Source organism: Podarcis filfolensis, assembly GCF_964270895.1.
Source record: "Podarcis filfolensis genome assembly, chromosome: 14".
Classification (NCBI taxonomy): Eukaryota; Metazoa; Chordata; class Lepidosauria; order Squamata; family Lacertidae; genus Podarcis; species Podarcis filfolensis.
Window position 1 is genome coordinate 43,811,611 of NC_139616.1, and position 23,023 is coordinate 43,834,633.

The window sequence follows — 23,023 nt, forward strand, 5'->3', positions numbered from 1 at the left end:
ATTATTATTATTATTATTATTATTATCATCATCATCATCATCTGCAGTTGATCCAACAAGGTGAGACTGCACCATGTTTCAGAACTGGGCTGCAGCTCCAGAGGTGAGGTGCAATTAAATGTACAGTCGTACCTTGGAAGCCGAATGCCTTGGGCTCCTGAACAAATTGGCTCCCGAACAATCGAAACCCGGAAGTGAGCATTCCAGTTTTCAAACGATTTTTGGAAGGCAAATGTCCGGCACAGCTTCTGATTGACTGCAGGACTCTCCTGTAGCCAATCGGAAGCCGCACTTTGGTTTTTGAATGGTTCTGGGAGTCAAATGGACTCCTGGAACGCATTCTGTTTGAAAACCAAGGTACCACTGTAAAAATTTAGGCTGCTGAAGAAAAAGTGTTTCTTTAGAAGCAGCAGCAGCTGCAGCCTGGTTCACAGGCCTCCCATCAGGGAAAGACAAACATACACATGCCCTTGGCCCGCAGGAATTAAGGACCTGCGCTTGACAGTGGAAACTTGGAGTGGGGCCAGATGTCTGGACTCCAGGTCTTCCAGACTCCAGGAGCCGAGCTAGAAGCTCGTGGCATCTTTTAAAGAAAGGGGAAAAAAACACAAAAACAACCCGGAGAGTTAAAACATTTCTGGGGTCGGACAACTCTCGAAACGGCTTCATTTTTTTTTTTTTTTATAATATATTTATTAAAGTTTTCAAATAAAGCATATATTAAATAAGCACTTATCATTGTCCATTTAACATCTCTCAATTGTTACATGGGACTCCCCCACACCTCCCGCATACACTTACATCATTATTAAATTAATTTCAAACAAATTATCATTTAACTCATCTTAATTAATAATCTTAATTTGGTTTGACATATAATTCAGCCTTAAATCTAATTTAATGGTAGACAATTGTCTGCACTGGCATCCAATTCAGCACTCAGCCAAATTACAATATTTTTGTAAATAAATCTTAAATTTCCTCCAGTCTTCTTCCATCCTTTCTTCTCCCTGGTCTCGAATTCTGCCGGTCATCTCGGCTAATTGCATATAGTCCATCAGTTGCATCTGCCATTCTTCCACAGTAGGTAGCTCCTGAGTTTTCCAATTCTTGGCAATTAATATTCTTGCTGCTGTTGTTGCGTACAAAAAGAATGTTCTGTCCTCTTTTAACACACTCTGGCCGACAATACCCAGGAGAAAGGCCTCTGATTTCTTAGTAAAGGTGTATTTAAACACCTTTTTTAATTCATTATATATCTTCTCCCAAAAGGCCTTCACTCTAGGGCAGGTCCACCAGAGGTGAAAAAATGTTCCTTCATTTTCCTTACATTTCCAACATTTGCTATCAGACGAATGGTATATTTTAGCCAGTTTAACAGGGGTCATGTACCATCTATACATCATTTTCATCACATTTTCCTTCAACGCATTACATGCAGTGAAGTTCAGCCCAGAGGTCCACAACCTTTCCCAATCTTCAAACATAATATTATACCCAATATCCTGCGCCCATTTTATCATTGTTGATTTTACCATTTCGTCATGTGTGTTCCATTTCAGCAGCAAGTTATACATTCTTGAAAGTACCTTAGTCTTAGGTTCTAACAGTTCAGTTTCTAACTTTGACTTTTCCACTTGGAATCCTAGCTTTTTGTCATTTTTAAACACTTCTTTAATCTGAGCATAGTGTAACCAGTCTCGCACTTTGTCTCTCATCTTTTCTAAACTCTGCAATTTCCAGTTGTCACCATCCTTTCCTATTATCTCCCAATATTTTGGCCAGTTGGCCTCCATATTGGCTCTTTTCCGAGCCTTAGCCTCCAGGGGTGACAGCCACCTCGGAGTTTTATTCTCCAGTAAGTCTTTATATTTTGTCCAGACATTAAAAACTGATTTTCTGACAATATGGTTCTTGAAGGCCTTATTTATCTTAGCTTTATCATACCATAAATATGCATGCCATCCAAACGCATTATTAAAACCTTCCAAATCCAAGACATCCGTATCTTCAAGAAGTAACCAATCTTTTAACCAGCAGAAAGCTGCAGCTTCATAATACAACTTTAAATCTGGCAGGGCAAAGCCCCCTCTTTCTTTCGCATCTGTTAATATTTTAAATTTGATTCTGGGCTTTTTGCCCTGCCAGACAAATTTAGAAATATCTTTCTGCCACTTCCGGAAGCACTCTGTCTTGTCTACAATCTGCAGTGTCTGAAACAAAAATAACATTTTTGGCAATACATTCATCTTGATGGCAGCTATTCGGCCTAACAAAGAAAGTTTTAGTCTTGACCAACTATCCAAGTCTCTCTTAATCTCTGACCAACATTTTTCATAATTATCTTTAAATAAACTCAGATTTTTTGCTGTTATGTTTACCCCTAGGTATTTAACTTTTTTAACCACATTTAGTTCTGTCTCTTTCTGAAGCTGTTCCAACTCAATATCTGTCATATTTTTCCCCAAAACTTTAGTTTTTTGCTTATTTAACTTAAATCCTGCCACTCGACCAAAGTTTTGAATCAGTTGTAGTACTCTTTTCAAACTAGACTCCGGCTCCTGTAATGTCAGAACTAGGTCATCTGCAAAAGCTTTAAGTTTATATTGTTTCGCTCCGACCTGAATCCCTTCCACCAACCGGTCCCCCCTAATCATATTCAGGAGCACTTCCAGAACCGAAATAAACAATAATGGGGAGATCGGGCAGCCTTGTCGTGTACCTTTTTCAATTTTAAACTCTTCTGTAACCACATTGTTAACTATCAGTTTAGCCTTTTGTTCTGAATATATTGCCTCAATCCCGTTCTCAAACCCCCGTCCCACTCCCATTTCTTTTAAATTCCCCTTCATAAATTTCCAAGAAATGTTGTCAAAGGCTTTCTCCGCGTCTATAAAAATTAAAACTGCTTTAGTGTTTATGTTTGTTTGTAAAAGTTCCAATATGTCTATGATGTTCCTTGTGTTAGTAAACATATGTCTGCCCGGGAGAAAGCCTGCCTGGTCTTTATGGATTATCTCACTTAAAACTTTCTTAAATCTTCGTGCCAAAACATCTGCAAATATTTTGTAATCCACATTTAAAAGGGAGATGGGACGGTAATTCTTGAGTTGTGTCTTTTCAGTTTCTGACTTTGGAATCAATGTGATAAATGCTTCTTTCCACGATTCAGGCGCCTTCTTCCCCTCCATTATTTCATTACTGACCTCCAACAAAGGTTGTATCAAATAATCCTTCAATGTCTTATAGTAGTTAGAGGTCAGTCCATCTGGCCCTGGTGATTTGCCCTGTTTCAGACTCAAGATGGCCTGTTCAATCTCTTGTCGTGTTATTTTGCCATTTAAAATTGTTCTATTTTCTTCTGACAGCTTTGCTAATCCATTTCTCTCCAAAAATTGTGTAATCTCTATTTCATCTTGTGGCCCTTGAGTATATAACTTTTTAAAATACCTCTGGAAGCACTTTCTAATCTCTCCCGGGTTCTGAATGTTCCTTCCTTCAACCTCTAAGTTTGTTACTGTATTTAATCTTTGTCTCCTTTTCAACTGCCAAGCTAGCAGTTTCCCACATTTATTTGCCGATTCAAAAGTTTTTTGTTTCATTGTTTTAATCTTCCATTCTATTTCCTGATTTATCAGCTTGGAATATTGCGCCTGATAAAGTTTGATTTCTCTCAGAATCGGTTGGGACTTCGGGTTAGATCTTAACTTCTTCTCCAACTCTTTGATACTTTCCAGAATTTTGTCTTTCTTTTCATTTTGCAGTCTTTTCTTTAAGGAATTCTGTTGAATCAAGAACCCTCTCATCACAGCTTTACTTGCATCCCAGATAGTTCTTTTTTCCACCGTAGTGTTCAAATTAATCTCAAAATAGTCCTTTAAGGTTTTTTGGGCCTTCTTTACAATTCTTTGATCTCTAAACAGGCCATCATTCATCTTCCATCTAAAGGAGCCGATTGGGATCAATGTCATATCCATTCTCAAGGCGTTATGGTCGGAGCATGTTTTGGGGCAGATTTCCACCTTCCTCACCTTAGGTGCCAGACTTCTAGTTATCCATATTTGGTCGATTCGTGTCCAAGTCAGTTGAGCTTCAGAAAAGAATGTTCCTTCTCTTCCCAGGGGGTTTCTAACTCTCCAGATGTCAACCCAGTCCATATTGTCAGTCATTTCAAAAAAGGTCTTAGGTAGTCTTCCCTCTTTAGTAATGTTCTGGTTCTGTGACTTATCCATATTTGTTGATACGACCCCGTTCATGTCCCCCATCATGATGACGTTGTTGTAATCCAGATAATCCAGCATGATCTCGTGCAACTTCTTATAAAAATCCGATTTTCCTTCATTTGGAGCATAAATTCCTAATATCAAAATTTTTTCTCCTTGATACTGTACTTCTATTGCGAGGATTCTTCCACTTTCATCTTTAAAGAGAAATTTTGGTGAAAGGCTCTCTTTTGCATAGATCACTACACCTCTCTTTTTAACTGTATCCGATGATATGAATTCTTGACCAAGCCTTTTATTTATTAACACCTTTCTATGGAGCCTAATCACATGTGTTTCTTGTAAGCATATAATGTCCAATTGTTCCTTTTTTAAAATATGAAAAATTTTAGACCTTTTTTCGGGACTGTTACAGCCATTTATGTTCCAACTCAAAAGCTGCAGAGACATCCTGGATAGGTCTGGTTATTCTTTCTGGGGTGGTACCTTGTTCTCCGGTCCTTGAGGATCCGAGGGGGCGGGCTCCCCTGGAAGTTCTGGCGCTGGCAATCCAAGTCCTTTGTGGAGGTCTTCTCCGTGTGCTCCCAAAAACTTGTCTCTATCTTCCACTGTTTTGATTTTGATCTTTCTCCCTCTGTAGGTAAAGGATAATCCTTGTGGAAACTCCCACCTGAAGATAATTGCGTTGCTTCTCAACAGTCTTGCCAATTCCGTGTAGTTAGATCTAAGGTCCAGCAACTGCTTAGGAATGTCCTTGTAGATTTCAATTCTCTTGCCCAAAATGTCTAGTGACTTTTCGTAGTGCAGGCCCAAAATCTTGTCCCTTTCCTCCTTTGATCTCAGTGTTATCAAACAATCTCTGGGCTTCTCTGTCCTTCTGACTCTGCCAAGCCTGAAAGCAGATACAATTTTAAAGTCTTTTTCCTCTAACTTCCAAAACTTGGCAAATTCCTTAGTTAGAAATTCAATAAAATTATCTTCTTCCACCTCTGGTATTGACCGTATCCTCAAGTTGGTCTCCCTGTTTCGCAGTTCTGTCATCAAAAAGTAAATCTGATGTTCTCCAACTTGTTTGCTTAGTGGTCTTACTTCTTTCTCAAGTTCTTCCAATCTTTGACTAGTATCTTCAGCCAGTTTACGATTTTCACCTACAGCCTCCTTTAATTCTCCAATAGACTGGGCATTCTGTGCAACTTGTCCAGTCAGCTTATTCAAGCTTTCTGTGTTCTGTTCAATTTTAGCTGTATGCAAATCAGCCTTCTTGTCCAGAGCCTCCAGTTTCTCCAAAATTTTCTCCAAGACAGAGCTACTTGTCCCTGAAGCCATATCTCCCAGGTGCAGCTCCTCTGTCTCACCCTCCCCTGCCTGTATTAGGGAGGCCGCCTCTATGTCTGGAGGCAGAGTGGAAGGCAAGGCCGGCACAGAAGATCTACGCTGTGAGGCTGCAGATAAAGTTAGAGTTGTTTGTTTAGTCCTTCCTCTTCTCCTTGCGCCACTCATTCCAAAGTTATCTGTAATCCAAGGTCAATCCAAGTTGTTCCCATGAGAAAGCAGAGTCCCAGATGCAATAGTCAAACAGAGGCCGGGAAAGGGAAAGTAAAACAAAGTCACTGCTGTAAGTCCAAAATCCTCTAGAGGGAGCTTAATACGTCTTCAGGGAAAAGATCAAATCCAAGTTAAACTTATAAATTTAAATCCATGTCTATCGCCTCCACAATGTATTATTTTTAGCAGAGTAAAACTTAAAGCAAAACAGTGTTTCTTACAGTGCCTTGACTGCAACAGTTTCAAAGTATCCAGTTCCAACTCAGAATGTTTCAAAACCTGAATTCAATGTATCCAAAGTTGCAAACTGGTGCTCATCCAGGCAGCTCCAGCACCAGAGATTCTTATTTATTTTGTAATCCACTGGTGCCACAGAAGAAGGATATCAGTGCACCCCGAATATGACCAGCAAAAGTCAATAGCTCAAAGTCTTTCACTCAGAAAACTGCTTTAACAGGGTGCCAGCATTTAGTTAACGCATAACTTTTTGTCTCCACTCCTCCTGCTCTTTGCTTAAAGTTCAGTATAGCGGGAGATGGGCTTCCTGCTTATCCTCACTCCGTTTTCAGCCAGATTTCAACTTTTTAAAAAAGTTTTAAAAGTTTCATAAAGTTCTCAAAAAGTTTCAGAAAGTTGACAAAAGTTTCAGAAAGTTTTCAATGTCCAAATTTACTCACGGGTTGTAGTTTCCAAAGTTCAGAAAAGTTGCAGGAAGAAAGGACAGCGCTGACCGGCAACAGCAATGCGGCTTCACTTCGCTGTTTGCGCAACGACCCACAGCGCCGCTACCCCCTCCGCGATCCGGAGCCCCTTACGGGGTCCCTTCAACGTTTTGGGGGCTGCTTCTGGCGCCCGCCGGGTCCCGAGACCACAGGCTTCTGCCACCTGTGGTTTTCCTGAATGGGTCTCCGCTTCGCCGTAGCGGACGACCCGTTTACAGCGGAGCTCCCTTCTCCTTACTCGGAGAAGGCAGCCATTACCGGTCGCGCCGCCTCCGGAAGTCCTCTCGAAACGGCTTCAAAGTAGTTGCACTCGTATAATGAAGGCTGTGCTGTTCAACTGATTAATTGGTTGGCTGAAAAGTCTCTCTAATTAAAAGGGTGCCACAGATGAGCTGGGCAGCAGTTCTTTTCCTCCCACCCACCCCTTCCAGTGGTGTCCAATGCTAGCCCTACTCAAGAGTAGACCCACAGAAATCATTGGGCACGACAAATTTAGGTTCATTAATACCAGTGGGTCTACTCTCAGTATAACTTAGCTAGGCACACTCAAAGGCTTGAAAACAGGATGAGCAGATGCTAAGAGCTTTAAAAACGGTCCCCCAAACAGAGACTCTAAACTCCAATGCTTGTCTTCAGAACCGGGTGTCTCCAACAGCAAAACAATGGAGGAAGGCTTTTAATTTACAGTGGTACCTCTGGATACGAACGGGATCTGTTCTGGAGCCCTGTTTGCATCCTGAAGTAAAGGCAACCCACGTCTGCGCATGTGTAGGTCGCGATTCGCTGCTTCCGCGCATGATGTCATTTTGAGCGCCTGCGCATGCAGCAAACCCCGGAAGTAACGCATTCCATTACTTCCGGGTCACCGCGGAGCGCAACCCGAAAGCGCTCAACCTGAAGCAACTTCAACCTGAGGTATGACTGTATTTATTTTTTGAACTGAAGCTACTCTCATCATCAGTTTGTGTGTGTGTGTGTGTGTGTGTGTGTGTGTGTGTGTGAACCAACTTGCTCGATTGAAATGTTGCTGTTGCTGTTCCCTTTGGCGGAAGAGCTGGACACGTAACGGCAGAAAACATGCTCTGCATTCCAAGTGTCCCAGGCTCAACCCCTAGCTGAAACCCTCAAGAGCAGGAGTTGGCAACCTGTGGCCCTCGTGCCAAAAGCGGCCCACGGGGTCATTTAAATGGCCCATGAGCCGCCCCCAAACTAAGCCGTCTGCCCGGTGAGTCCCCACATGCTGCGCTAAACCGGCGCAGCGCAGAACAGAGACTTTCTTCCACGGCGCCGGAAATCGCAACTGCGCATGTGCCAATGCCGGAAATCATATCTGCACACATGCCAGAAATCCATCCGACCCATGGAGCAATCTCCGCAGCAGTGAACCGGCCCACGCAAGGTAACCCTTGCTGACCGCTGCTTCAAGAGCCTCTACAGAGCAGTGTAGGCCAAGGGCAGCCAGTTTGGTGTCATCCAGCGCACATTATTCCTGGGCCACCACTGGCCATGCTGGCTTGGGCTGAAGGGAGCTGGGTGTTTGGAGGGAGCAGCACCATGTTAGCTACTCTTGGTGTAGACAATACGCAGGCAAGGTGTGGTTCGGTGACAAGCCGGCATCGTATGCTGCTGGAAACCAAGAGATTTTCACAAATGAAGGAAATAATCAATTCACCTCTCACCTTCCCAGTCTTGGCAGTGTCCGCTTCTGTTAATTTCCAGGCACCTTTTTCTTCTGGCGTCTTCTGAAGCTCAGCTGTGCTGTTCTGTTTCAAGGGCTTCCCAGTTTCCCCACTGTGCATGGAAGAGTTACTGAGCTGCCTGTTAGAAAATGTGTGACGGCTTAGAAATCAAGGCACGCCAGTTACTTTTATGCACAAGCTGAAGATTCTGCCCCGTGAGCATGAGACCCTTAATCTTAGGGTTGCAGGTTTGAGCCCGACGTTGGGCAAAATATTCCTGCATTGCAAGGGGTTGGACTAGATGACTCTCACGTCCCTTCCAACTCTACAATTCTATGACTTTTTAAAACAACCACAACCACACCAGCGTTTAAGATTTGGGTGTACTGTGCTGATATACCATATTTTTATTTTTCGCTCTTTAAGACGCACCTGACCATAAGACGCACCTAGTTTTAGAGAAGGAGAACAAGAAAAAAAATATTCTCTCCCTCTCTGCCCAGTGCCTCTCCAGCAAAGCAAAGTCAAAACAGCAAGAGGGATCGGTGCGTAGCGAAAGCAGCGATCCCTCTCGTTCTCCCGGCTTCAGGGATAGCTGTGCAGCCTGCGTTCACTCCATAAGACTCACACACATTTCCCCTTACTTTTTAGGAGGGGAAAAGTGTGTCTTATAGAGCGAAAAATACGGTATTTCTGGACAATTAACCGTAGTAAACTGATGGTGGTTTCATTCATTTCATTGTATTAAGATGCCTGTTTATGGTCTCGAGGTCCCCTTTGAGGGCTGAAACGAATTATATAAATATTTCTAATAAAATCAACGTCAAGGCTGGGAAAATCCACAGCACTCCCTGCAAAATCTGGGAGTCAAGAATTTGAACTTTTAGAAACAGCCACTTTCACCTCTCCAGTGTCCTGCAAGGAACAAAAGCCTGCTCTGGGTCCGAGTATATTTGAAGCCTTTCACAAAGTTTCTCCAGAGCTTAACCGAGGTCTTGAAGACCCCGTGTTTCTTCTTAGGCCTAAACCATGAGTGCGGTTCTAACACACATCATGCATGTCATTTGGAGGCGGGTGAACATAAAGAAGAAGAAGAAGAAGAAGAAGTGTTTGGATTTGATATCCCGCCTTTCACTCCCCTTAAGGAGTCTCAAAGCGGCTAACATTCTCCTTTCCCTTCCTCTCCTACAACAAACACTCTGTGAGGTGAGTGAGGCTGAGAGACTTCAAAGAAGTGTGACTGGCCAAGGTCACCCAGCAGCTGCATGTGGAGGAGCGGAGAAGCAAACCTGGTTCCCCAGATTACGAGACTACCGCTCTTAACCACTACACCACACTGGAAACTTACACAGGGAAGACAACTCTACTTTCTCAAGTGTACTCCTCTGTTCAGGCTATGCAAAATGCATGCCATATTGCTACTTAAGCCGGTAAAGAAATAGTTCTCCCTGGGGTAGGGAGGAGACTTTGCAACAGAAAGTAAGAACAGAGCACCATTCTTCCCCACCTGCCATGCAGAGAAACCTTAGCAGCGTTGCTCAGAATGGAGGATTACAGAGGGATTAAGGAGAGGGAGAACCTTGACCTGCTTGTTTAGTGTTTTCAGTTTTAGACTGGGGGTGTTCAACTGGCCACCCTGGCAATTTCATCTGGCCTTCTGATAGCCATAGCTCCATTGATTTTAAAACAGTTTGCCCACCATTCCACTAGTAAGGAATAAAACCTCCAAGTTGTTTTCAAGTTATAAGGAATTGCAGTGCCACATGTGGAGCCTGAGAGCATGTGCTCCATTGACGCAAAGCCTCTTTCTGCCAGGCAATGCCAACTTTAGCAAGGAGACTTATGGGCTCATGAAGTGTCAGTCGGCAGAGGCCACACACTTCTGGTCCTCCGGTCACTGTCAGAGCAGCTCCCAAGAAGACAGATGTTGGGCCATTCCTGTTTCAGATCGGAAACATTATCGGAGCGTATTATTCATTTAAAGCGGTGTTTCCCAGACTTGGGTCTCCAGCTGTTTTTGGACTACAGCTCCCATCACCCCCAGTTAGCAGGACCAGTGGTCAAGGATGATGGGATTTGTAGTCCAAAAAACAGCTGGAGACCCGAGTCTGAGGAACACTGAGCTACGACATTAACCTCTTTGTGCCGTTCTGGAACCCTGAGTGAATGGATGTGTTTTTACTAGCTGACGAAACATCAGTACTGTTGGCGCCTGCTAAATATTCAGGTGAGGTGGGTGCAATCACAGAGAAAGCCCATCTTCAAGGTGGTCATGAGATGGATACCTGTAGGTCACATCACAGCCAAGAGGGCTTTTTTTGACTACAGTAGTGGACTGGGAAGAGTGCTTTTTTCAGCAGAGGTTTCTTTCCCCACAAAGCCACTAGGAAGATCATGTCAAAGCAACTTCAATGCAGATCCAAGAAGCTTCCATACCTCATGACTTCTTTTCCCGAGGCTTCATTCACAAGAACCCCATTTTCCATGTGCTTCCCTTCCTTTGTGGTTGGACTGTTTGCATCTGTAGAAGCGAGATGAATAATAGCATGAAAAGGGTGAGAGCAAATTCCTAGTTCCCAGTGCCAGAAGGCTACCCCCAAATTAAACCTGCTGCCCCCAACCAGGATTAGCATCTAAACTAAACACATGCGTTTGGTTTAAGTATCACACGTAGGTCCATCAACTACCTGCCCCCGATACGAGATGCATGGAACAGAGAACTTTTGCTCCGCAGCCAACCAAAGTCCAGGTTAGATCTCACGGCTAACATTTTTATTCATCAGGAAAATGCCTGTTTTCGTTAGAAGCGAGTGAGGAAATCCACGAGACCACCCAGTCTACCAAGTGTTTTAATTCAACTGCAGAAAGCTGATGGAGAGGAATGTCAAATGAAATTGTTTTCTCCTTAAAAGCATGCTGGGCACAGCAGACGCTTTTCAAACATTATTAAAGCCAATTGGGGGGAGGCTTATCCCTTTCTTGAGTGCTTATTTCTGATCTTAGGCAGTTCGAGAAACTGCCAGCGGCCCACCCCCCTCCATCTCTGACACCTTTAACAACCTCATTTTAAAAACTTGAGGCGGGGGCCAGGAGACTGGGACAGAAGTCCAAGATCTCAGCCCCAAAGAAGAGGATTATTACAGCGCTTCTTCTGGCCCTACTAATTTCAGGAGAGGAACGAAAGTACAGGAAAGGGATGTGGAACAGTTGGGGCTGCACTCTGCAGCGTTCCTGCACAGCACCCATGCATTTCAACACACAGAGCCTTCTCCTCTCATAAGCTCTCCCCAGATTCTTCACATAGCCTTGTCAGGCATGGTGTGTCTCTCTGTGCATAAATTCTTCTAACACCAAGTTTGGGATTCGAAGGAATGTTCATGCAGACGAAAGAAAACCTTTGCATGGGAAAGCAGGACCCTCGGAACCACCGCCCAAGTGGTTAATGGCAAATGTGCATTTTGGTGGCATAATTCCAGCTTATAACTCACATCTTGGTGTTCTTGCTGAAAAATACTGTTTAAGGAGGTGTTTCCGAGCACAATTCAAAGTGTTGGTGCTGACCTTTAAAGCCCTAAATGGCCTCGGTCCAGTATACCTGAAGGAGCATCTCCACCCCCAACATTCAGCCCAGACACTGAGGTCCAGCTCTGAGGGCCTTCTGGTGGTTCCCTCACTGTGAGAAGCCAAGTTACAGGGAACCAGGCAGGGCCTTCTCGGTAGTGGCACCCACCCTTGGAATGCCCTCCCAGCAGATGTCAAAGAGAAAAACAACTACCAGACTTTTAGAAGACATCTGAAGGCAGCCTTGTTTAGGGACGCTTTCAATGTTTGATGTATTATGGTATTTTAATATTTTGTTAGAAGCCGCCAAGAGTGGCTGGGGAGGCCCAGCCAGATGGGTGGGGTATAAATAATAAATTATTATTATTATTCAAGCAACTCATAGAATTGAAGAGTTCGAAGGGACCCCAAGGGTCATCTGTTTCAACCTCCTGCAATGCAGGATTCTCAGCTAAAGCATCCAAGACCATCAAACCTCTGCTTAAAAACTTCCAAGGAAGGAGAATCCACAACCTCCCAAGGGAGTCTATTCCACTGTCGAACAACTCTTACTGTCAGAAAGCGTTTAGTTGGAATCTTTTAACTTGAATCCACTGTATCAAGTCCTACTCCCCAGAGCAGCAGAAAAAAAGCTTGCTCCATCTTCCATGTGACAACCCTTTAGATATTTGAAGATGGCGCTCATATCTCCTTCCAGTCTCTTCTTATCCAGGCTAAACATACCCAATGCCCTCAGCTGTTCCTCATAAGGCTTGGTTTCTAGACCCTTGAACATCTTGTTTACCCTCCTCTGCATACGTTCCAGCTTGTCAACATCCTTCTTAAAACTATGGCCCCCAGACTGGACACAGTGCTCCAGGTGGGGTCTGACCAACGCAGAATCGAACAGTACTATGACTTCCCTTGATCTGGACGCTGGACTTCTGTTGATGCAGCCCAGAATCAAACCACCATTTTTTGCTGCTGCATCACACAGGTGATTTGTGTTAACCTTGTGGTCCTTTAAGACCCCTAGAACCTTTTCATACGTACAAATAACTATGCTGTAGAGTCCATGTGGGAATAAATGGTGGTATCATGCCCCAACCCAGCAGACACTTGTGCAACAACCTCTACACATATAAATGCCTGTTATTTAAGACTGCACCTGCAGAAGATAATGGCTATCCTCCAGGCACTCCCATCTTACCTGGCCATTATTTGCCACACTGTATGGGGCTGATGGGAGTTTGAGCCCAAACAACATTTGAAGTGCCACAGGTTCCCCACTATAGATGCCAATCTCAGCCTAATCAATGAACACCCATTTAGACTTCTGTACAGTTGAGTACCATCCCTGCGAAGGAATGCAAGTGACAGAATCTGGGGTAGTTTTCTCAACAAGCAAACAAACACAAAAAAGTAGGGGTTCTGCTTAGGAATTCCTAACGACCGTTTCCCCCACCTCTATAAAAACTCAGAACCTACAAAACGGACACTGGATTCATCTCAAACTCCAGGTCTCTCTAACGCCTCAAGAATCAAGATGGCAACAGAGGTAGTGGAAAAATTAAACAGAGAATTTCAGGAAAGGAGGATGAACGTTGCCTAAGTCAGATCCAGTCGCACTGCAAACAAGAGCCTTCCAGAGTTACACGCGAAGGAAGTACGTCTTAAAAAGCAAGCCTCTATAAATATTCTACAAAACTTAAACTTGTCAACTGACTACATTTCATCTGAGTGGTTAGACACTGACTCACAAGATGAAGCCTATAACTGTTCCATGAATGTGAGATCTAAAACTGAACCTTTTGTGATTAAGACAAGAGTCCGAGGTCTAATTACAGAGCCCACTTAAGTCAGATTTGAACCATTCACACTGCCAGGAATCTCCCATGTAGGATTTTTTTTTTGGGGGGGGGGGAACGGAGGTTCAGAGTGCAGAGATTTCTCTCTTACAAACCTCACCAACACAGTCCCAAACCCTGTGGGGATAGGAAACAGCTTAAAACTGCTGAGGTCATCCTGTCATTTTTCATGCGTCTTTTTTGCCAATTTTTTTAAAATAAAAAAATTAGCTTCACAAACGGCCAGTTCATAGATGTCAGACCAGCAAGAAGCAAACTCACGGCCTACTTCTACTAAGCAAGCAAGCAGGGGAGCCATTCTTCCAAGCGTGCAAGGTTTCTGTTAATAGCATTCGAGTCCCTTGCAGAATTCACAGCTGAGAGAAAATGGCCGGGATCCAAAGGAGCACACAACGTTGCTCCATGTTCCCAAGGAGACTTTGGGATTGAGTTTCTCAAACAGCAACATCCCCATGTCACGTGGCAAGCCGTGGTCAGGGCTGAGAGGACTTTCTAAAAGCAAACTGTGATCTGACCTGGGAGTGCCGATCTCCAAATGCAAAAAACTCAAAAGTCTCAGAGGGCGCGCCCAAATTCTTAAGTGACCCTAAGTGGTTGAAACTTGACAACAACAACAACAATACAGAATTAGGTAATAGGAGTTGGCAAAGGAAGAATAGCCAGTTCCAAAAAAGAACCACTTCATCATTCACACATATTGGATTTGCCAAACCATGCTTGCTTTCATCTCAGACGAAGCGGGGTTTTTTAGAACTACAGCTTCTAACAACATGCACGGAAACCTTTCCAGTACCACAAACCTTCGTCCTCATCTGACCTGGTACCTGCAGATTCATGTCAGAAGGAGAAATTAGCAAAAAGAAAAACGAACGCAAAGTGAATTCAAGAGAAAACTGTTCTGTTATGGTAAAGAGAGACAAACCTTCTCCTCTCCCTGAGGCTGTGTGGTTTTGCAACAGTGAGCACAAAGAAGAAAGAGAGAGAGATTGGGAAAGCAAATTATAGATTTTGGATGGCAAGTACTTGTTATGGAAGTGTACCAATGCATCAGGTAGCCCTGCTGCACAAGCTGAAATGAATGAGGGCTAAGCTTTGCTGTACGAAAGAATGCCGCACCAAAATCACCGCAGAAACACGGCACAGCACACCGAGCTGGGCCACTGGTCCACCCACCTAGCTCAGCGATGGAGAACCATTTTCTGCCTGAGGGCCACATCAACCACTGGGCAATCATCCGAGGCCACATGCCAGTGGAGGGCTGGGCCAGGGGCAATAGGGGGCAGAGCAATTCATGCAGATTTTGCAGTTGTAAACTAGCTTCTACATATGTTCCCACACATGGACCTCTCTTCTCCATCTGGAGACGGAAGAGGCATTGCCACAGTTCAAGGACACATTCCAGCCGGGCAAAGACATTTCGTATGGAGCAGTGCCAGGAAGAGGTGTGGCCTGGGGAGAGTTTTGAGGGCCGGACAGAGAAGCCTGGAGGCTGCATTCAGTCCCCAGATTTGAGGTTCCCACCCTTGATCTAGATTCGCATTTCCAACACTGAGCGGCAGTGGCTCTCCAGGATTTCAGAGAGAGATCTCTCTCTCTCTCTCTGCCCAACCTGGAGTTGCTGGGATTGAACCTGGGACCTTCTACATCAGCGTTTCTCAACACTGGGTTGTTGGACTGCAACTCCCATCATCCCTAGCTAGCAGGGCCAGTGGTCAGGGATGATGGGAGTTGTAGTCCCAACGACAGCTGGGGACCCAACGTTGAGAAGAGCTGCACATGCAAAGCAGATGCTCTACCACTGAGCTATGCCCCCCTCCCCAAATGGAAGAAAAAAGCGAATCCTGGTGGTTTTATTAAGAGCTGAAGGCCTGGAGTGATAACAATGGGTTCTAAACTTATCTAGAATGTTACGAGGTTTACCCTGTCACCCAAAACCATCCCACAGAGCTTAACGCTCAGAACGGCGGCCACGACAAACCCTGTTTCGGTCAAAGCTGAGGCAGAAACAATGCTGCGCTACACAGGGGTGGGTGATGATTACATGGGAGGAAGTTATGAAACTGAACAAGTCCTCTTCCTAACCAGGGCAAATTACTCCACACGGTCACGTCAGTCTGAAAGTTAATCTGCTCCAAGATTAACGTTTTCACCAACCTATGAGCAGATTTGCCATTGAGCCTTTAAATGCTTTTTACCTTAGGGTAGCAAGCAAGTAACAAGTCGTCAACAACAACAACAGCCTCCTCCTCCTCTGGGGATGGAAGAGGTTAACCTTGTTGCTGTTTTTCGTATCATCATTCCCATCATGCATCACAAGCCCCTAGGGTCACTCCCAACCCTACAATTCTACCATTCTTTGATCAGAATCCTCTAGGGAGCAAGGTATGCTGGGTAAGTTCTCACGGTCTCCCCATGCAGCCCATTTAGCTTTAAGCACACAAACGGAGGGAGAGACCCTTACCTTCCTTGTCCACATTCTGTTCCGCACTGGCATACGTGCGCAGGAACTCTGCAAAGGCCCTGTCTTGCTTTAGCAGCTCTTGGTAGGACCCCATCTCGGAGATTTTTCCTTCTGTCATTACTACGATTGTATCCATAAAGGGCAGATAACCAACGCCGTGGGTTACCAACACTCGAGTCTAGGTGCCCAAAGAAAAGGAAAAGCAGTTAAGAGAGCCATGGTGGGGACCTGGAAACTTGCACGTTTGTTGAACATGCTACACTCCAGCTGCTCCTCCGTTTATGGCTTAGATTGTCTAACTCAAGATTTCCCAAACTTGGGTCTCCAGTTCTCGTTGGACTACAACTCCCATCATCCCTAGCTAGAAGAACCAGTGGACAGGGATGGTGGGAATTGTAGTCCAAAAACAGCTTGGGAAAGCCTGGTCTAACTATATGTTCAGAGTGGCTCAGTCAGTAGAGAGCATGAGACACTTAATCTCAGGGCTGTGGGTTCAAGCTCCAAGTTGGGCAGAAGATTCATTCATTGCAGGAGGTTGGACTAGAAGATCCTTGCGATCCCTTCCAACTCTACAATTCTATGACTGGCATGGAAACATTTCCAACCAGCTTTCCTGAACTTTGCAAAGCATCTCCCCTCACTGAACAGAACGAAGCCACCTGCATTCCAAGCATACTTTGTTTTTGAGGATTCCCTTTGGTCCAATGACTTTCTCAAAGATGTGCTTCCCAACATGAGCATCGACAGCTGACAAGGGGTCGTCCAGCAAGTAGACATCAGCGTTACAGTAGACGGCTCGGGCCAGGCTGACCCTTTGTTTCTGGCCACCAGACAGGTTTACACCCTGGGGAAGAGAAGAGGGGTTGAAAATGAGACCCTGCAACTGTCCAGCGGAAAGGGCTTCTGCTTTGTGAAAGGCCTGATTTCCATTTCCACAAGGACTCTTTTAAAAAGCAGCAGTTTCACGGGGGAAGGAAAGAAATGGCACACACAGGTCTCGGTCCATGCAGCAGTCACCTAAGAGGCAGCCACAAAGATCCATCTTTGCTTGAGCAGAAAACGGGACAGGTGAGCTCTGGGAGTTATACTTGCGGTGCTACACATATTCAGGATCTGTTCTCACACCCCAGAAGCAAATGTGAGAAAACAAATTTTGGATCTCATGACCACTATAACACGTTAAATACCTTTTCTCCAATTTCGGTCTGGTCTCCTGATGGGAAGATCTCCAGATCTGGCAAAAGGGCACACGCCTCAATCACACGCTTGTAGTAGTTCTCCTTCACTTCTCTTCCAAATATAATGTTTTCCTTCAGAGTCGCGTTTTGGATCCAAGCTTGCTGAGGGACGTAGGCGATGGAGCCCTGCAGAGAAGAGAGGTTGAGTGGTGCAAGATTCTGGTGCACGTTGAGAGGTGTTTTAAAAAAAACAAACCTGTAGGATGCATCAACCCCTAGAACTGTCTCTCAATGATGTTCTCTGTTCCCCATCACTCTCCCAAGTCAATTCTGACATCTCACAATGCTAGCTAATTCGGTTAGCTGGCCGGCTCATCCCAAACTACCCCAATCTTCTTTGGGACAACACCACGTTCACCTGACACATTAAGCCCCTAACAGACAACCCCACGCCGCAAGGAGCGGACAGGAGCCAGTAAAGTGCCCCACCCTGGATGCAGTGATATTGTATACAGAACAGATTAGTATGACCATCCAGAGAGCTCAGGCAGTATCACATGCTCACAGGAGAAGCAGGAAACCTGTGGGGTCACTAGTCAACCAAGAGAAAATTCCTTCCCAATTCCAGCCAGGGTGACCCCTGAGCGAGCAGCAGTACTCAGCCGCCAGCTGTCTCGAAGATATGTGCTGCTGAACTTTAAAAAAAGAGAGTCTATTTCTTGGCCGTACCACCAAACTGCCTGCACATGTCCTTTACAGATTTCATCGAGCACCGGCATATTCTCTTCTTATAATTTTACATCTCGTATGTTTTGCAGGGGAGCTGTCGTACCTTGAGAGAGACGAGCCCTTCTCTCTTTTCCATTTCCCCCAGCAGAGCAGACAACAGCGAGGATTTGCCGCAACCGACCTGACCGACGACGGCGACCAAGCGGTGTTCTGGGATCGCAAGACTGATGCTGGAACAAGGGGCAGGGGAGGGTGAGAAGAGCACACAACTTCAGCTCTGCTGGACTGAGATGTGACACGGAGTGGCACTGATAGAGAATGCATTTGGATCGAGCAAAGGGCATTGGAAAAGCAACTGAAAGGGAAGACACTCCCTGAAAAAAGTCTGTATCTGTGAGCGGCCAATGGGAGGGGTGCCACTGCAGACCTGTCATCCCATCAGCCCCAGTCAGCACGCACAGTGGCCAGGAAATAATGTGAGTTGTAGTCCAACAGAAGCTGGAGGGTCACAGGCTCCCTGTCCTGGCATTAGTACAATTAAAACTATTTAATGGGAGAGGAGAGGGAAGAAAGCTGCAACTCTTACTTGTTCAAAGATGGAGGATCACTTCTTGACCAGCTGAAGGTGGCGCTCTTCACAATAATGCTGTTTCCATCAGCTAGCAAATAATGAAAGAGGTTTTTTTCATGCAGGTCAAAACACCAACACAACCGAAAATAGGTTACATGCATACAAAAACAATTGAGGCAGATTTGAACCCTGGAATCTCCATGGAGGGCTTGGAGAGACTCCTGCCTGAAGCTCCAGAGAGCTCCAACCTGGACAATACTGAGTCTGACTGCATGTAAGGCAGGTTCCTGTGTTCTTAGGAGTCTTCCAGTGAACTTCTTGGCTGTATTGGGGACCAGGTCATGGTCCAAGGCTTAAAAGTACTACTCTGCATAGGGCAGGGAAAGGAAGACTTGGAGAACTTTGTGGTCCATCTGTACCTGGATGCAAACTAGACATTGTCACATGCTCCATTCAGCATCAAAGAGCTGGGCAAGGGAGGCTAAACACTTAAACGGGGCTTTTCTCCTCCCTAAAAAAGAGCTCAACAACTGCTGGTTTTTAATTTTGTGAGTAGTCTTTAATTCTGTGAGTAGATTGCAGTCTCTTGGGAGTTGGCCACCCCTGCCTTAGAAGAAGCCACCTTGAAGCCTGAGCAATGCTGACTGGATAATCTGGTGGTGGGAAGTGGCAGAGGCAAATGAACTGGGAAACTCCACCCCACCCACCTAATAAACCTTGAACTTACAGTCTTTGATGGAACCTCTGACGATGCTGTCTGGATCCAACTCCTCATGAGACAGGAAGACTCGGAGGCGCTTCAGAGACACACTGGCCTAGGCAACAAAGGCGAGAGGTTGCTCGAATGAAGCATACCTCTTGCATTTCGTTTTCGGGCGTCCGCCAATTTTGCTCTCACAAAATTTTGGCCAGACGATGCAAAACAAACACATGGAATCTGATGGAACAGGGTGTGCTTGCTGCCACTAGTTTAGGTGGCTTTAAGAAGCAGATTAGGTGTATTCCGTAGGAATTCCCCCCTTCTTTTGTGGAATTGCTCTTCCTACAAGGACCCAGCTGGCAACAATCTCATTCGTCATTTTGGCACGGGGCAATGAGATTATTAAGTTTCTCATTTGCACTTACGTGATGCCTTATAAAATACCGTATTTTTTTCTCTATAAGACTCACCTTTTTCCCTCCTAAAAAGTAAGGGGAAATGTGTGTGCGACTTATGGAGCAAATGCAGGCTGCGCAGCTATCCCAGAAGCCAGAACAGCAAGAGGGATCGCTGCTTTCACTGCACAGTGATCCCTCTTGCTGTTCTGGCTTCTGAGATTCAGAATATTTTTTTTCTTGTTTTCCTCCTCCAAAAACTAGGTGCGTCTTGTGGTCTGGTGCGTCTTATAGAGCGAAAAATACGGTAAATTCTCCAGGCATTGTACAAACCCCGTCTCTCAATACATTAATCCTAAAGCAATAGTACAATACACTAGGCACCGGGCCCACCAAAGCAAACAGGACATGAAGGTTGGCAACATCAACCCTGCCCTGTGGGGAATCCCTTGCAGATGACTGCAGCGCTTGGAGACAGACAGGTCTGCATCCACAGCAGCAACCAGAGGAGGAATGACCACTGGGCGGAGCACAGAAAGAAGAAACGCCATGGTGCATCTGCAGCAGCACAACCACCAGACGCCTTCATCTGCCCCAGCTGGAACACAATATAGTCCTCCTGTATCAGTCTCTACAGCCACAGCAGGCGCTGTGACTCTCCAACAGTTTGACTTCACCCCCAAAGGCGCACTCTGTCTCCTGAGACAGACAGATGCCAAGCTATACAATTCAAATCTATGGTGTGATCTATCAAACACCAATAACAGTGATAACCAAGTGCAACCTCCAGGAAGGAGGCCACCGAATCCCAGCTGCTCTGGGTCAGCCATGGGAGGGAGCTGTTGCCTTCGTGCCCCAATTAAGGGCTGCCCAGAAGCAACTGGTGGGCCAATGTGGAAACCACAGGAGGCCCCTCTAGCCTTCTTATTTGGCCTTTAGGAATCCCCGCAAGGCTACAACGCTCGCTGGCTTGTTCTGCACCCTGAGTGCTTTCGCTTGTTTTCCAGTCCAAGAGTTGCGTTTCCTTGTGGCCAGTCTACCCGGGGCCACATTCCAGTAGTGAGCAAGGACAGGAGCAAAAGAATATGCATGAGACTCTTAACTGTGTACAGCTGGGTGCAGTCCCCTGCCTCCCGACCGCCCCCGGCCAAAGGCAACTGCCTGCAAAGAAACCCTTACTTGCACGATGCTGCTGATGACCATCGGAAGGATGTTCAGGGGGAACCGGAGGATGTTAAACAACGCCAGCGACACAAAGGCCTTCTGAGCATCCAGAACATTCTGGTCGGCAGTTTTGACAAAAACAGCAAATGTTGACAGAGCAACCTGGAAAAAAGAGAAATCAATGACGTGTTGTGAAGTTGTGACAGACTCTGGGGTTGCGGCACTCATCTCGCTTTATTGGCCGAGGGAGCCGGTGTACAGCTTCCGGGTCATGTGGCCAGCATGACTAAGCCACTTCTGGCAAACCAGAGCAGCGCACGGAAACGCCGTTTACCTTCCCGCTGGAGTGGTACCTATTTATCTACTTGCACTTTGACGTGCTTTCGAACTGCTAGGTGGGCAGGAGCAGGGACCGAGCAACGGGAGCTCACCCCTTCACGGGGATTCGAACCGCAGACCTTCGTCCAACTTGATATCCTTTATGTTTTGGACTACAACTCCCATTAGACCCGTGGCTTATGGGAGTTGTAGTCCAAAGCATCTTGGAGGGCGCCATGTTTGGGAAGACTGTATTTTTTCAGTAAAAAGAAATGTGTGGGGTTTTTGGGGGGGTGGAGAGAGATGACACTTTGGTACCAAAGAACCAGCGTCTTCAGAAAAATGTTGAGACTATCCATGAGACACGTTTCTTCTGCCATATCTCCATGAGGCCAGACCCCTTGCATAGGCAAGAGAAAATGTGGGTAAGCCCTCAGTTGGGGCATGACAGCCCCGTGGCGTAGACAATGCAGATGGATAAGCAGGTATAAATATTTGGAATAAAGTCTTTCGAAAAGCTACAGGATGGAGACACTTGCAATGGGCTCTTTGGTGCTCTCGAGAAGATGCTTTGGGCCTACATCTTAAGAGGACCTTTCAGCAACAAAGCACTTAAATCAAAGGGTTCCTTTTCAAAACAGCTCTTGATTATTTTGCTGTTCTTAAGAACACCCGTGGTGGACTTAACAGGCTTCCTGTACATGGCCGTGGCTCGGGCACTCATTGTCCGCGGGACTGTGCAAATATTAGCGTTGTGTAGAGAACGTGCAGATGGGCATTTCACATTGCAAACAGTGAACCATGAACCAACGACGAGGACTAGAAAAAATAATTTCTTCCAAACGGAAGATAATTTGAGCATCAAGAACTGTGAAAGCTTTTGTGAACCACGCAGGCTTGGCCACTCCTGGTTATGATTACTCTTATCCAGTGAGGATAGCTCAGTTGGTAGAGAATGAGACTTAATCTCAGGGTCATGGGTTCGAGCCTCACATTGGGCAAAAGATTCCTGCATTGCAGGGGGTTGCACTAGATGACCTTCGTGGTCCCTTCCAACTCTATGAGTCTCTGATTCTAAGGCAATTTTAGGTTCTTCTTAACCCTAAGCACAAAACACAAACACACACTGGCCATGCTCCTACTGGACTGCCAAAATGACATTTATTTATTTTTAATATTTTGAATTGAATTGAACAACAAATCTTCCACAAATCTTCATTCAACAATTTATATATCCATATTTCTCCCCTCTCCCCTCTTTGGCTTCCCCCGTATTTCCGTATTGATTTATTAAACAAATTCTATACCCTGCTGGTTTTAGCCCTTATATAGTTGTGAAAGTTTAGTCAACAGCAGCAAGAATTTTATTAGCACAAGTATGGAAAACCGAAAAAACGCCAACAAAGGAAGAATGGCGAGCTAAGCTTATGGACTATGAGGAAGTGGCTAAGCTGACAAGAGAGGATACATGAGAGAGACAACATCGATTTCAAAAAGGAGTGGGAACCATTTATAAACTATATAAAAAGACGGTATAAAGATTTGGGCCCAATGGCAGGTTTTGACTAAACTTTGGCCAAAATGACATTTGAGCAGTCTGACTCCCTATCTGGATGCTCGACGGACAACTCAATGAACCGCAGCCATCAAAGAACAAAATCAGGTGTAAGAAAACGCCAATTCGTGCAGCGCTTTTAAATTACCAGTTGCTTTCAAGCCCCATGGGGAAATTCAGCAACCTCCCAGAGACTTTCATGAGACGGGACAGGCCCAAGTTCGGCTCCAACTATTTTAATGTTGCTTTTCTTGTAAAAATATTTCTGGACACGCCTTTGAAGTCTCCTAAGACTGAGCAATGTGCTTCTGCTGGTCCTCATAGCTTTGCTGCAATGTAAACATTAAGCAGCAACTCAAGGAAAGGAATCCTTGA

At 45.3% G+C, this 23,023-nt stretch overlaps 1 protein-coding gene across 5 annotated transcripts in view; it reads right to left on the reverse strand.

Moving 5' to 3' along the window:
• Positions 1-23,023, reverse strand: part of LOC310749107 (multidrug resistance-associated protein 1-like) — an 82,759-nt gene that overhangs the window by 17,194 nt on the left and 42,542 nt on the right. For 2 of the 5 annotated variants that reach the window (XM_083585566.1, XM_083585569.1), the window contains exons 13-23: positions 20,791-20,937; positions 19,244-19,331; positions 18,532-18,604; positions 18,049-18,175; positions 17,226-17,402; positions 16,715-16,882; positions 16,039-16,216; positions 14,500-14,517; positions 14,378-14,401; positions 10,606-10,690; positions 8,170-8,308 (exon numbers count right to left, since the gene is read on the reverse strand). In XM_083585566.1, coding sequence (XP_083441692.1) covers positions 8,170-8,308; positions 10,606-10,690; positions 14,378-14,401; positions 14,500-14,517; positions 16,039-16,216; positions 16,715-16,882; positions 17,226-17,402; positions 18,049-18,175; positions 18,532-18,604; positions 19,244-19,331; positions 20,791-20,937 — 1,224 coding nt within the window. The remainder of the gene's footprint in view (positions 1-8,169; positions 8,309-10,605; positions 10,691-14,377; positions 14,402-14,499; positions 14,518-16,038; positions 16,217-16,714; positions 16,883-17,225; positions 17,403-18,048; positions 18,176-18,531; positions 18,605-19,243; positions 19,332-20,790; positions 20,938-23,023) is intronic. The other 3 variants (XM_083585568.1, XM_083585570.1, XM_083585567.1) reach the window with 2 other exon arrangements.